This window comes from Melanotaenia boesemani, chromosome 5 (assembly GCF_017639745.1).
Source record: "Melanotaenia boesemani isolate fMelBoe1 chromosome 5, fMelBoe1.pri, whole genome shotgun sequence".
Classification (NCBI taxonomy): domain Eukaryota; kingdom Metazoa; phylum Chordata; class Actinopteri; order Atheriniformes; family Melanotaeniidae; genus Melanotaenia; species Melanotaenia boesemani.
This window is the reverse complement of record NC_055686.1, coordinates 15,206,866-15,221,621: the sequence shown is the minus strand read 5'-3', so window position 1 is coordinate 15,221,621 and position 14,756 is coordinate 15,206,866. Positions and strand designations below refer to the sequence as shown.

Sequence of the window (14,756 nt, the reverse complement as noted above, 5' to 3'; positions counted from 1 at the left end):
ACCTCCTTGCTATGGGGAAATGGCCGGGAGTGATTGGTGGTTGCGGGTTCTTTGTGGTTGCCCGTGGTGCGGGACCGGGCTGCTCTGCAATGGGGGTTGCTCTGGGTCTGGCCTCGTCGGGGGCTGTGGGGGCCAGCGGTTGGAGTTGCCTCGTGGCGGGGGGTGAGGGCACTGGTGGCGCCTGGGTTGGTGGGCGTTGGTCCTAAGCCGGGCGGCCGGGCTATTCCGGGGCGGGCTGGGCGGGGGTTCTGGGCTCTGGTCCCCGAGGGTGGTCCTCCTCCCTCCGGGGTGGTGGGGTCCGTATGTGCCGGGGGTCTGGGCCTGCCTGGATGTGCTGCCATGGTGTGGGTTGGTGCATGCCCTGGTGTCTGGTTGACGCCCTGGGACCCAGGGTATGGCCTGGGGGCAGGGGGGGTGTAGGGGTTTGAAGGAGGGCTGAGTGGGATTCGGGGGATTATAGGGGGAGGTGCTGGGGTGTGAGACAGGGATGCTTGTATGTTGTGTGTGTGTCTGTACTTTGGATGATGTTTGTGTGGATGTGGGGGTATGTTTGTGTGCGTGTGTATGCATGTGTTAGGATGAATGGAGGTGTGTCTGGGGAGTGAGAGTGGGAGGGTTGGATGCTGTGTGAGTGTTTATATTGCGTGGGTAGGGCTGAGAGGGCATATATGAGTTAGGATGAGCGGGAGTATGCAGGGAAATAGGTGTGTGCATGTGTTTCTGTGTGTGGTTGGGGCGGGGTTAAGTGCACTTGTGGGGGGTGGCCTGGGCAGGCCTGGGGGTGATGGGCCTTGGGTCTGCCACTGTCCCCATCCTCTCATTCCCCGTTAGGGTTGTGGGAGGGTGGGTACTTTCTAGGGTTGGTGATGGCTCACTGGCTGTGGCCCATGAATGGCCTGGTCGTGGGGGGCGGCCTCCCCTGGCCTGTCTTGCCCTGGGGGGCCTCCTGGGGAGCGGGGGTGCCTAATGCCACTAGAGGCTCATCATCCAGAGGGAAGTTTGCTTCCCTCTGGCCTGGTCCTCCTAGGCATGTTGCGGGCCCTCTGCCTTTGGGGGCTGGGGTGGCCACCTCTGGGCTCCTGGGACCCTCGGCCCTTCGCTTGGGCTGCCCTGGGTGGCTGGTCCCTGGTGGGGCCGGCGGCTGCTGATCTTGGCCCACTGGGACCTGTGCCCCGGGACCGTGGGGGGCTCTTGCTGGGGCTCTCCTTTGCTGCCCTTTGGGTGGGGCTGAAGTCATCTTCATGGTGGGGTGGCTTGGGTTGGTGCTCCGGGTCTGCTGCTGAGGACCCGGGCCTCTGGCCCTGGTCTGCCTTTGACCTCCATGGAGGCATGGTCGCATTTGCATGATCTCACTTACCACTCTTCATCACTGGTCACTCCTTGTTTCTCATGTTCTGCATGCTGACACAATCACTAAGTTGTCCAGTGGGTTTTAATACTAAGCGATGATTTTTTTTTTTTTTTTTCCTGTGAGTTAGTATCTGGTCGCTGTTATGTCTTTTTGATTTGGTTAATATTTAAAAACTCTTAATGACTAGTTTTTCTGTGTGTGTGTTTCTGCTTTTGTAAAAGTTGTTTTCTGATGTGTTCATGTGTGGGTGTAGCAGTTTGTTGTCTGGTGGTGGTGTGGATTGAAGGGTCGTTTCCTTCTGTCTGCGATCTTTTTGTCTCCTTTCTTCTTTCCCTTTTGCTCTTTTGCTATTTTCCATCTTTTTCTGTCCCCTCCGGTCGGGTCCAGCAAGATTACATAGATTCCGTGATTCAAAGTAAATAAATAAATAAATAAATCAGATTATCAAGAGGAGCCTTACCCATAGGCCTCCCCTTGGCAGAGCAAATTTGTTCAGCACGATACAGCAACCAGCTTATCATTTTGCTTGCTATGATGCTGGACAGAACAAGTTAAAAAAAAAAAAAAAAAAAATACACCTAATTATTTATTTTTCCATTTTCACTTCAGTTTCTTTAAGGTTATATACAAATAACACGTTAACGGCAGTAACTAATTTATGTAATAATTGTGGTCATATTTTTAACGCAATTAACGCATGTGCGACATGACAAGCCCAACACATCCATTATTTCTCTGTTATGACTGGGGGTTATGGAGGGGTTCAGAGGCAAGATGGAACAAGATGAGCTGACTGGCTCTATGCATGGATTTGAGAATAAAAAGAACATTGATGCAACAATCAATGTTCCATCCTCTTGAGGATGAAGGTGTTTTAACACCCTCGCTTTTCACATTTAGTGGATTCCACACCTGTATTTTTTCCTGTATTATAAAACAACAACAACAAAAAGAATTTTCCTGCGTTTTGCACAAACCTGGCTGCTCTAGTGGATCTCCGATTCTCTACACAGTGCAACGTGGCTCCTCCTCTCCTGTTGTTCTGTGAATCATCACACCAGCATTTGGTGATCAGCTGATCAGCTTTTCTGTCACTAGTACCATCTCTCTTCTTGCCTTTGTTTATCGTTCAGCTGAGAAAGTGGAAAGTAAAGGTTCATGGTCCACACCTGTACTTATTTACCCCAAATATTGTTTTTGGCACGACCCTTCTTAAACAGAATAGTTGACAGGTGCCTTGGCAGGATTGTCTCTGCTGAGGTAGAATGGACCTGGCAGATACAGCTGTCATGCGAGCCCTGAAAAACACTCAGCCAGGTAATGTTGGTGAGCTCAGAGCATTTCTAGGACTGGTAAGCTATTATTGGCAATATATCAGATTTTTCTCATATTGCTAGTCCTTTGTATGACTTGTTTTAAACCCTTTGAAAGCGAGACTCAGGTGTACACAAGAAAATGGACACTGAAACAAAACAAGAATGTACCCTCAAGTACTCCTATTCAGAGCAGTAATGTACATCACTCAGTCTTGGAAATGTTGATTGACTGTTCAGTTAAGCCTCCTGTTCTCGGTTTCCCACATTTTACGCAGCCGTTTATTTTACATACAGATGCCTCTAACCAGGGATTAGGAGCTGTATTGTATCACAGGCAAAATGGTGAAACCTGTGTAAACTCTTACGGCTCTACAGCAGACCTTTTCAAATGGCAGCCAACGGGCCACATGGCCAGAACCAGGGTCCATGTGGCCCAGCCTATGGTTTTAACAGAAGAAATAAATTCATATATAAAAATCAAAAGCCTTTAGATATTTCCACATTGCTGAATTAAATTCCTGTTGTACAGACAATGAATGCAACACTCGGTAACCTAGTAATATTAAACCTAATGCAACGCGTGTTGTGTTTTGAAGTTGTAACTATAACATTAGCGAGCACGTCTTCCTCCACCCTAAAAAGAAAAACTGACATCAAAAACTATCAATTTAACCCCACCTGGACCAACAAATATGTGTTTATTTTACTGTCACATTAGTTTTGTTTTGTGTTTTTGTTTGTTGTTTTTTTTTAACCTGTCCTGTCCAGCATCATAGCAAGCTGCCTGATTGTCTGGATGTGGATGTCAATTTGCTTTGACATTTTTGAGTATAAGGCTCCTCTTGATAATCTGATTAATTTGTTTATTTATTTACTGTTGAATTTAATCTATATAATCTTGCTGAACCAGATCGGAGGGAACAGAAAAAGGAGGAAGACAGCAAAAAGAAGCAAAAGGAGAAGCAGAAAAAAGAAAGAGGAGACAAAAACACCACAGATGGAAGGCAACGACCCTTCAATCCAAACTATCACCAGACAACAAACTGTTATACTTGTACATAAACACACCAGAAAATTTCCTACGGCTTTTACAGAAAAACAGATTTTACCAAAATGAAGTAAAAATGTCAGCTGCTTCTCCCTCTTTCATTTAGCTAAAAAGTAACCACATACTTCTCCAAAACTGACGCAGCAGAGAGAGGCCACATGCCACAGAGCCAGATAGAGCCAGGCAGAATCGGCTGCACAATCCTCCCTCACTAACAACCAGTAACCTAGTGTTGTGCGAGTCATGAAAGAATCGAGAATCACTTTACTGCCTCATAAATCACGATTCCTCGTCCCCACTGACTCATTCACCGAATCGTCCTTGTTACTGTAGCAAGCTAACTACAGAGCTAAGTGAAGAGACCAAACAATATAGTATCACTATTGTGCAACTGCTGTTCTAACTGCACTTGTAGAAATATATTAAGCTAATCATTGTAATAGAGGGAAAAGTAACAGCTTGTGTTTCTTAACTAAACCATCCATTTCCCTGGCATGCCATCATTATTTCCCTCCCTGCTATGAGCTGTGAATGAGCTAGCACACAGTTAGCACCACTCGACTGGCAGCATGTGCAACTCACTCACCCCTTCCCTTCCTGTAAGCTACGAATCATTCACTAACCCGCTGACTCGACTCGTAGCATGAACTAATCACTCAGTTACTTAGTACGAACTCACAGTACGTACGAGTAACCCCTCCTTTATGTGGTGTGGTGGTGTGTGCACAGCACGTTATGCCTGCGCCGCGGCCTCCACTGCTATTCGTGGCTGTTTTAGTCAGTGGTTCACAAATCAGAAGAACAGTCACAGCGCTCCGCTAAATTTACGCGCCAAGTATATTTTTGTCGCTTCACACACCCAGAATATATCCGCAGTTCAGATAGGGGCAGACAGAAAATCTGACACGGGAGCAGTGTAAAGGCTTCCAGTATTTTTCAAAATAAAAGCTGTGCAGATTTGCGCTGCTGAACCATGTAAACATTACATGTTTAACTTTCAGGGGGTGTCAGTGTTTTGTTTTTTTTTGTCATCATAGACGACGAGATGTTTATCCAAGAAGTGGAGAAGATTCTCCACTTGGATAAACGTCTCGTGGAGAATCACAAAATTCTCCACTCGCAGTCCAGATCCTGCTAGGTGGACTGCACTCGTGGGTGCTCCACACCTGATACGCTCCCGGTAAAAATTGCTGTGCCACGGAGGTCGGAACAAAATCGTGGAGCAGCCGTAACGTGGCGCACAAGTTCCCAGGATAAAGGAGGGGTTACTCACCCCTTCCCTTCCTGTGAGCTACATACGAATCACTCACTAACCTGCTGACTCAACTCGTAGCATGAATTAATCACTCAGTTGCTCAATACGGACTCACAGTACATACGAGTTATTCACCCCCTCCCTCACGGCTCTCAGCTCGCTGGAAGAGCCGCTTCCTCACTGAGCTGAAACTTTGCTGCTCTGCTACGAGAGTCTGAGTGTCGCCATATGAAGAAATAAGCAGCGTAAAGAAAAATATATTCAGCCAGTTCCTCTAGTATTTATTTTGAAGATAAACTATAACATTAGTGTCTAATTAGCTACTTTTTACTGATGCAAGTAAACTTTTTTTTTTTTAACCCTGTCCTGTGCAGCACGTGGTCTGTGTGCCATATTTTGCTTGACAGATTTGCTCTACCAAGGGAGACATGTTATATACATGCCTGCCCTTGATATTTTTATTATTTTTATTGCAATCTTATTTTCTTTAGTCTTTATATGTCAGTGCTGAACCTGACAGGGAGAAAAAAAAGGTGAAAAAAGGTCAGGATTAAAATGTGGAAATAACAGTTGTTTAGGGTGCCTAAAACACACCACAATAAAAACAATATAAACTACCACAGTACTACATGATACATAAAGAAAAATAGGATAATGATGATATGAAAAAGTACAGTAGTCATCAAACGTACCTGCAGAGAAACGTACCAACACACAAACTTCAGCAACATCTAGTCAGAAGCAGATGGAGAGACAAGCATGTTTGTGAGCATGCACATGTGAACGTGCGTGTGGCCATGCAACAAGGAAGAAATGTGTGCTTGCAAGGGGGCCGTGATCACAAGATGGGGCAGGGGCACCGGGCAACACAGCGTGATGGTGAGCAGGCCCAGCAGGCGCCGCGGCGTGAGCCACACAGAGGGCAGGCACCCCACAGGCCCAAGGGTCACCCAATACCCCCAGCAGAGCCCCGCCCAGGAACCCGACTGGGCCCTACCGCCCCAGGCAAAACCACTGCCGGCCACACCAACCCAACACTAAGACTAGGCACCCCAGGGACAAGAACATGTCTGCAGGTGTCCCTTTGTTTTCAATTAGTTGTTTTAGTGGTATGAATCAGTCAGAAATGGGGCGAAGCTTGTGTGCACATGTAGATTTCAATGTACTCTCCGGGTAACTGACTCAAAAGACAAAAAAACCTTATTCACTTGGGTGAGCGACTCTTTCAAACTTGAGTCAGTAAAAAGAATCGAGTTTACCATCACTACTGTGCTGATTGACTAATAGGTGAGGATCTGGCATCAAGACAAAGCTTGAAAGACCGCCCCCCCTCATCTACATAATGTGGCAGAGATGTATACAGAAATGTAAAAAGGAAAACACAGAAATAAATATGCATGGAGAAAAAAAACTACAGGAAGAAAATTTGAGATTGGACAAAGTGAGGAGGTACATATAACTGTGAATAAAATATAGTGTGAATTAATAAAATCCCCCCCCCCGCACAAATGAATCATTTTGGGGACAGAAGATAAAGGAGGAAGAAACTTTAGAAAATTACAAAATAAATAATTAACTTAAACAGCAAATGACAGGAAAGTAAATGAGTGGGAGTCTTCACAAAAAGTTTAATTGAAACGGTTGAAAATAAAAGAAATATAGATGTATGTCATGTTTTATATGTTTCTTAATGAAAAAGCTATTTTTCCATTTTTTTGTATAATTTATTGGCATAATTTCTTTAAAAAGCCATTTTTATATTTTTGTATTTATTTTAAACTTAGCTCTTGTGGTGAGGATGAGGTCTGAAAACAAGTTGTTCTTGTAGGTAAAATGAGAGAAAATCACTAAAGTTTGTTTATTTATTTTTTGCTGTAGTTTTTGTCCTCTCCTTTATTTTCTTTGAAGTGAGGGTCATTGATTAATTAGCTAGTATTATCCCCGTCTAGGAGTGGCCAAGACACAACATGAACAAAGACCATCTTCTCCAGGCCGCAAACCTTGTTCAGGTGTAACAATATACAAATTATCACAAGGTCTATTTTACTTCAAGATGAGCAGAAGCAAAAATAACAGAATAAATTGAACTATTTTGGCATGTAAGAGATAACCCATTAAAATAATGTTTGATACAGTAACTGACCTTCATGGACTAATGAAAACAAGAGAAAAAGAGAATGGAAACAAACAGTAGGTTACCCTTAGAAACTACTAGTTACCAGTTAATCAGGTTACATTAAACACTGTATATGTTATAAACTGTGTGGTAGTTAGTAGAGGGAGATAAGTGAGTCCTCTGGCCTCCTCTCAGGTCTCTAAGACTGACCTGTACCTCAAAAGCCAATCCTAGGTGATCACACCTGAGTATTCAGCTTTACATATTGTTCTTAACATTTTCAGACTTGCTAACAATATCTTTTCTAATTCCTCATGTTTAATGAAATGAAGAGGAACTACCCCCCAGCTGTGTACAGCTAGGTTGTCCTTCTGGCCAGGATTGCATCACTTTTAATGGAATAGACCAATGTGTCGACCCCTGCCAGAACTACACCTCACTGAATGATGACTGGCGCTCAGTAAATAACACAGACAATTCAAATGTGCACTGTGACTATATTAACTGGCAAGGCTGGTATCGGCTGTTTCTCAATCAAAACAGTGCTCAAATCCCAGACAGATGTATAGAAGCAAACCGATGTGGAACTCATGCTCCGATGTGGATAACAGCACCTCATCCCACACAGTCAGATGTTATAGTCAGTCGGACTGTGTGTAATAACTGGGCTGGTTCCTGCTGTCAATTTCCCTCACATACAATCCAGGTCAAACTCTGCTATGGATACTATGTCTACAAACTACAGAGACCATCCGCCTGTCACCTGGCATATTGTGCAGGTATTGTTGTATTTCCTGTAGCTTGAATGGTTTATAAAACATTTAATTGTCTACTCTAATCTCCTCATTCATTGTCCCAATAAACAAGATACCATTTTAGGATTAAATCTGTGCTGTTTTAACACGTAAACAGAACAGAAAAATACACATTTTTAATGCTAAAATTCCTTCAATTTTCTTTTTACTGTTTTTAGAGCAACTGTTTAGCACAAAAGTATCTGGACAAAATGAGACCAGTATCACTCTGCAGTGGAGTAAAGTCAACAACAGTGTTAGCTTTGTTCTCCAGTTTAATGGTACAGATACAAACATCACTGCACCAGATGGAAATGGACCAGTAACTTACACAGTCTCATCTCTCACTGCTGGGACTAAATACACATTCACTCTCTTCTCTGTGTTTGACAACATCAGATACAGTAGAGAACAACTTACAGCTGTTACAGGTAAGATAAAAATAATTGTTAAATAAGTCATGCACTTAAGACCTGTATTTGTACAATAACCTATGGAGTGATTTTATATATATATATATATATATATATATATATATATATATATATATATATATGTATATATATATATATATATAGTATTTTTCCTACCAACGGCAACACAAAATGCTTTACATGATAAAAACAAATGTATGCATACATAATAAAACAAGCCTTCGCACACAAAAAAATAAATAAATGCAAAATCTTTCTCACATGCAGTTGTTGTAGCAAAAATGAATTACCAAGAGTCTGGCTGAGAGAAAGTGTAACAAAGTCTATTTAAGAAAAAATACTTCCAGGAAGAAGAGTCTCATTTGACTCGCGTGAAGTCAGATGAGACTCTGGGGAAGCAGGAGAACACAAAAAGTTTATACATTTCTGTTGAAAGAATCCTCCCTTCCTCAAGAACACAATTCCCAGGACTGGAGCCATAGCAACCTCACATGGTTGTGTCTGTACTAAGGTTCTGAGGTAGGACCGGATAAAGATAATTTTGCCCTCTTAGTGAACTTTTAACAGAAGGAGCAATGCACGAGTAGTTGAAGTGAACAAACATATTGCAAAATATGAAATTCTAATGTTAAGTTATAAGAGAAGCTAGCAGGTATGATTTCTTGTGGTTGGATATGACATGCTCTTCTTGTGGTTTGTGATAGCATGAAAGACTCAGTAAGGTTTAATGTCTTACCCAGACGTGTTAAACTAGAACAGAAACGGTTTCACTTGGAAACAAGACAATATGGTTCTGCATTCTCCATGTTTCAGATTTAACCCACAAACTGTTTTTGTATGGGAGAAGCTTTGTGCCACTGGGGAGCAAATCTGAATTCTTTATATTTGAATTTGAATCATTCAATTTGAATCTGAATATGCCTGTTTGAATAATTGCTTAAAAAAACCGAATCCAGATTACCATATTTGATATTGAATCTTTGTCTTTTGAATGTGTATATTGGTAAAGTTGAAACTTTTGTATTTGAAAAAATTCATTCCCTAATTCATTTTCATAGTTCAGTTTCAGTTCTCTCCATTCAAATTCAGATCTGAAATTCAAATTCAGATCTGAAATACAAATTCAGATCTGAAATACAAATTCAAATCTGAAATTCAAATTAAGATCTGAAATTCAAACTTTTGTGCCACACATCCGGGACCTGACGTGAGGCAAAACTAGTCGATCGCAGATGGAGTAACGTCAGTTTTGTGCAGTTGTTCTCAACAGCTACAAGCAGAGGGAGGGCGAGGGGAGAGAAAGAGAGAGACGCTAAGATCCAGGCCAGTAACTCGCCGGGCTGCAGACACGCCAGATCACGTCTGTGACGGCGCATCGTTGTGAAAGCAGCTTGCAGGCTTGCTGTCTTTCTGCCTCAGCAAGCAAGGTCATTAAGACAGAAAGACAGGCGACGACCTATTTAAAATTAAATGCAACGTTGCCGTTGATCGGGAAATTTCATAAAGATACTGGCATGTCCATAGTGGTGTTTGAAGGACGGAGATTTAACGTTTGTGGACGCTGACCACTGCTGGTTGGGACGTTGCGGGACGACAGAATGTTGCTCCATTCTCGTCTCTCCTGGACTGACGGAGCCCAATAAGCCTGCAAGCTGCTTTAACAGCGATGCGCCGTCACAGACGTGATGTGGCGTGTCTGCAGGCCGGCGAGTTACTTACTAAAATGTTTCCAAACCAACGCAAAAGATCAAGCTTGTCCGTTATAGCCTACATGGTGTATGTACGTCACTTGAGGTGCAGATTAATCTGTGCAAACTTAAACATATTTTTCTCGTATTAGGAGTTACCACTAATGTGAAAAGTCTGCAATCAGCCCACAGTGGCAAACCGCTGAGACCGTTGAGGAAACGGTAACTGCCGTTGTAGCGAGAGTGGCTGGCCTGGATCTTAGCATCTCTCTCTCTCTCCCCCCGCCGCCATCCTCCCCTCGCCCTCCCTCTGCTTGTAGCCATTGAGAACAACTGCACAAAACTGACATTACTCCATCTGCGATCGACTAGTTTTACCTCACGTCAGGTCCCGGATGTGTGGCACAAAAGTTTGAATTTCAGATCTGAATTTGAATTTCAGATCTGAATTTGTGTTTCAGATCTGAATTTGAATTTCAGATCTGAATTTGAATGGAGAGAACTGAAACTGAACTATGAAAATGAATTAGGGAATGAATTTTTTCAAATACAAAAGTTTCAACTTTACCAATATACACATTCAAAAGACAAAGATTCAATATCAAATATGGTAATCTGGATTCCATTTTTTTAAGCAATTATTCAAACAGGCATATTCAGATTTAAATTGAATGATTCAAATTCAAATATAAAGAAATCAGATTTGCTCCCCAGTGGCACAAAGCTTATCCCATATTTTTGCCACTAATCAGAAACTGTAATAAAATAAGGCATCCCTGAATTATTGAGTGCCTAGAATCCCAGGCTTTTCACAAGAAAGGAAGCAACCTGCTGCCAAAGTCAATACTTGGCTGACCAGAGAAAAGCAATGCAGAGTGATGTTTTCATTTAAGACTGACAGCTTTTTCCTCCTCACACTTAAATTTGGTTAAAAAACAACCAGATTTACAACTAAACTTATCATCAAGACTTAAACTATTTCAGCCATTTATCTGGGACACACCGTGAGTATGTGGGTGTGTTTTCTTTCTTTCCCTTTTCTCTTCACAACTCTTGTCTCCGTGTAAAAAGCCTTGAGCAACTCAGCCAGCAGCCGACCACAAACTGTATCTCCAAGCCATGTCTGACATTTCCCTTGGAAAGCACTCTGTATGTTTAGTACAGCCATGACAGCAGCTTTGATCAGTATTAATTGTATTTTCTTCTATCACAACATGAGCCAACATTGTGAGTTTTTTAAATTTGGAAGCAACTTGGAGGAAAAGGCAGATCTGTGGATGAAGATCATTCATAGATCCCCACTTATTAAATGGGGAGTAGAAAGGTCAAACCAGATGCAATATTAAGTACATAAGAAGTTTTTTCATGGCAAGAACTTAAAGTTATATATTTTTTAAATAGGTGAGTTGTCAGGGAACCAGGAACTCCTGCGGTGGGATTATTTGTCAGCAGAGATTGTGCATGAGGAGAACCAATATATCAGTTTATTGACATCTGATCTTGTTTATTCAAATGATGTCAAATATCAACCTTAATTTATTCCAGTGACAATGAAATTTACAAGGCGTGAACAGAAATTTACTTTTATTCTTTTCATCTTTTTCTGTTTCAGCTCCTCCAAATGCTGCAAACCTCCATTCTTTAAGAAACAATGAGACCAGTATCACTCTGCAGTGGAGTAAAGTCAACAACAATGTTAGCTTTGTTCTCCAGTTTAATGGTACAGAGACAAACATCAGTGCACCAGATGGAGATGGACCAGTAACTTACACAGTCTCATCTCTCACTGCTGGGACTAAATACACATTCACTCTGTTCTCTGTGTTTGAGAACATCAAGAGCAGTGGAGTCAGCATCACTGCAGCTACCGGTAAGATGTCTGCACAACAGCTTTTCTAATTAACTCATCAGTTAAACACATAAATGCTTATTATTTGAATAAATAGTTTGACCAGCATCATTTCCTGTTTTAATATCACTAAGTATAAGGTTAAGATGGTTATAAAATTATAGTTCAATATTAACACTATCTTCTTTTAATGTCAACAAACACCATCTTGCCAAAAACCCTGTCTGACCTACAATAAAAGGACCCAGTAAGTAAATTAATTTGTTGCACTCATTGCTGAGCTTTTTTTTTTTTTTTTTTCATTACATGTGCAATTAACAAAACATGTTTTATCATCCTGGTTTAAATGGTACTGTATTTTTTATGCATTTCTTATTAATTCCAATATGAATTATATTTTAAAAGAAATAATTATAAGAACTAAAGCCATGACCCAATGCAACAATAGCTTTTAAACATTTAATTATTTAACGTTCATGTTTTCATCATTTGATGTAACATTGTATATTTGTGTCAACAGATTTCGTTGTTGGATTAGAAATTGAATTAAATTCATTAACTGAACTGTCAGATTCAGATCTCCAGGATGCGCTGGCAGAGGTAAGACTTTCATTTCAGTTTATTTTAATTGTCTTCAAAAGTTTGCATTACCTTTCAGTTAAGGTAATGGACATATGAGTGTGGAAAAAACAAACAAACAAATATAAAACAAATGAACTAAGTGTCCATGTGTGACTTTCTTTTTTTCTGTTTTTAATCCAGCTCTTTAATCTATATGGGATACTGCCTCAGATTTCCATGAAGGTCCTATCTGTGAAGCCAGGAGATGAGTGAAGAACAACATTGTTTCCTATGCTTCCCTGAAAAGAGCAGAACTTGATGATGGGAATATTTTTAATTTTACAATTACACAAAATCATTCCTTTAACTTTATGTATCTGTAACAGTGAAATCAGTATCAGATTAAATATCATCTACAAATTTGTTAAGACTGTGTTAAGCTTTCTTTAGTGCATTGTAATTATTGTTATTGCTATGTTGTAATTTGTTTGAAATAAATCATCTGAGAGTGCTGCAATTAATTCATCCACATGTTCCTTGTTGCTGAAACCTACATGTATGATACCAATATATACAAAGAAATACCAGACAAAACAGATGCAGTACTTCACCTGAGCCAGACTTTACTCCTCCCACCTTCAAACAACATGCACGATGTGTTAGGGTTCTGTTATGGTTCCTGGATTTTTGTGTGTTTCTTGGTTTATTAGGTTTTGATTATGGTTTGGGTTTCTGGGTTTATGTCATGTCCAGTTCTGTTTTCCTGTTTTCCCTCATGTGCTCTGGTTTCTGTTCCTAGCTTATTACTCCACCTGGTTTGATCCTCATTCACGTCACCTGAGCCTAATTACTCCCTATGTCTATAAATCCCGATGGTTTTCAGTTTTGCCTTGTCAGATCCTTGTGTGTGTGTGTGGTTCATGCACCTGTACTGTGTGTTTCCGGCTCCTGAGTTCAAGTTAATAAACTCATTTACCCGCACCGACCTGTCTCCTGTCTTGCCTGCCTGCAAGTGGGTCCACACCCCGACAACACATGCGTAAGAGAAGGATCTGACCAGAACCGGACCCAGCAGGCAGAATGAGCTGTTTGTGAACTGAGTACCTCACCTTTCCTGGAGCAGCTGACCTAGGGTTAGAGTCAACTGTTCGAAAGGCAAGGGCTGAACTCCGTCTGCCGGCTCCACGCCTCACGTCATGGGTGATGCCACCAGCTCCACGGTCGAAGTCTCCGGTTTCACCACCAATTTCGAGGACCACTTCTCGGGTGTTGCCAGTGGCTCCGAGGTCCACGTTACGGAGGTCATCACCAGCTCTACACTCCATGTCACGGTTGTCGCCACCGGCTTCCAGGCCCAGATTCCTGTCCCTGAGGTGGTCTCCGGTTGTGACGCCTCTCTTCTGGTCCCTGTCCCTGAGGGGGTCCCCGGTTGTGACGCCTCTCTTCTGGTCCCTGTTCCTGAGGGGGTCAACGGTTGTGACGCCTCTCTTCTGGTTCCTGTCCCGGAGAGGATCTCCGGTTGTGACGCCTCTCTTCTGGTCCCTGTTCCTGAGGGGGTTTTCGGTTGTGACGCCTCTCTTCTGGTCCTTGTTCCTGAGGGGGTCAACGGTTGTGACGCCTCTCTTCTGGTCCTTGTTCCTGAGGGGGTCAACGGTTGTGACGCCTCTCTTCTGGTCCCTGTTCCTGAGGAGGTCCCTTGTCAAGACGCTCCTCTCCCTCTTCTGGTCCCTGTTCCTGAGGAGGTACCTGGCCTAGATGCTCCTGTTCCTCTTCTGGTCCCCAGCGCCGAGGAGACCGCTCCTACTTCGCAGCCTGAGGTTGATAATTTGACAATATTATGCTATGTTCTCTGGTTCCAGGGCTCATCGCGTTAAAGTGCCTGTTGAGCTCTCCGGAAAGTCAGTCCCAGTCAGTGCGCCTTCCAGAGATCCAGCCTGCAGAGATCCAGCCTGCTCAGCCTCCGGAGATCCAGTCTGCTCAGCCTGCAGAGAATCCGCCTGCTCAGCCTACGGAGATCCAACCTGCCCGTCCTCCAGAGCTTCGGTCCAAGCCTGCCTGTCCGCCAGAGACCCTGTTGTCTGCGCGTCCCCCGGGTTGTCCTCCAGAGATCCGGCCCAAGTCTTTTTCGACCTTCTTCTAAATAAAAATGCTGTTATTACAGAATGCATGGTTTTAAACGGCAAATACAATCAGATAAAAGTTCTTTTTAAATAGGGTCAATTTGACAGTTTTGGCCACAAAGGTGATCAGTGTGTCTGACAGTGCATGAAAAATACTAATGCAGTCATGTCAATTTTGTTCATGTCTGACATATCCAAGACTCTAATCACACCCAAAGTACCCA

At 42.6% G+C, this 14,756-nt stretch overlaps 1 protein-coding gene across 1 annotated transcript in view; it reads left to right on the top strand.

Moving 5' to 3' along the window:
• LOC121639644 overlaps positions 1 to 13,397 on the top strand; it is a 59,108-nt gene extending 45,711 nt beyond the window's left edge. The window contains exons 10-15 of the mRNA XM_041985026.1: positions 7,419 to 7,865; positions 8,060 to 8,311; positions 11,615 to 11,872; positions 12,093 to 12,098; positions 12,372 to 12,451; positions 12,614 to 13,397. Coding sequence (XP_041840960.1) covers positions 7,419 to 7,865; positions 8,060 to 8,311; positions 11,615 to 11,872; positions 12,093 to 12,098; positions 12,372 to 12,451; positions 12,614 to 12,685 — 1,115 coding nt within the window. The 3' untranslated portion in view covers positions 12,686 to 13,397. The remainder of the gene's footprint in view (positions 1 to 7,418; positions 7,866 to 8,059; positions 8,312 to 11,614; positions 11,873 to 12,092; positions 12,099 to 12,371; positions 12,452 to 12,613) is intronic.
• Positions 13,398 to 14,756: the final 1,359 nt, after the last annotated feature.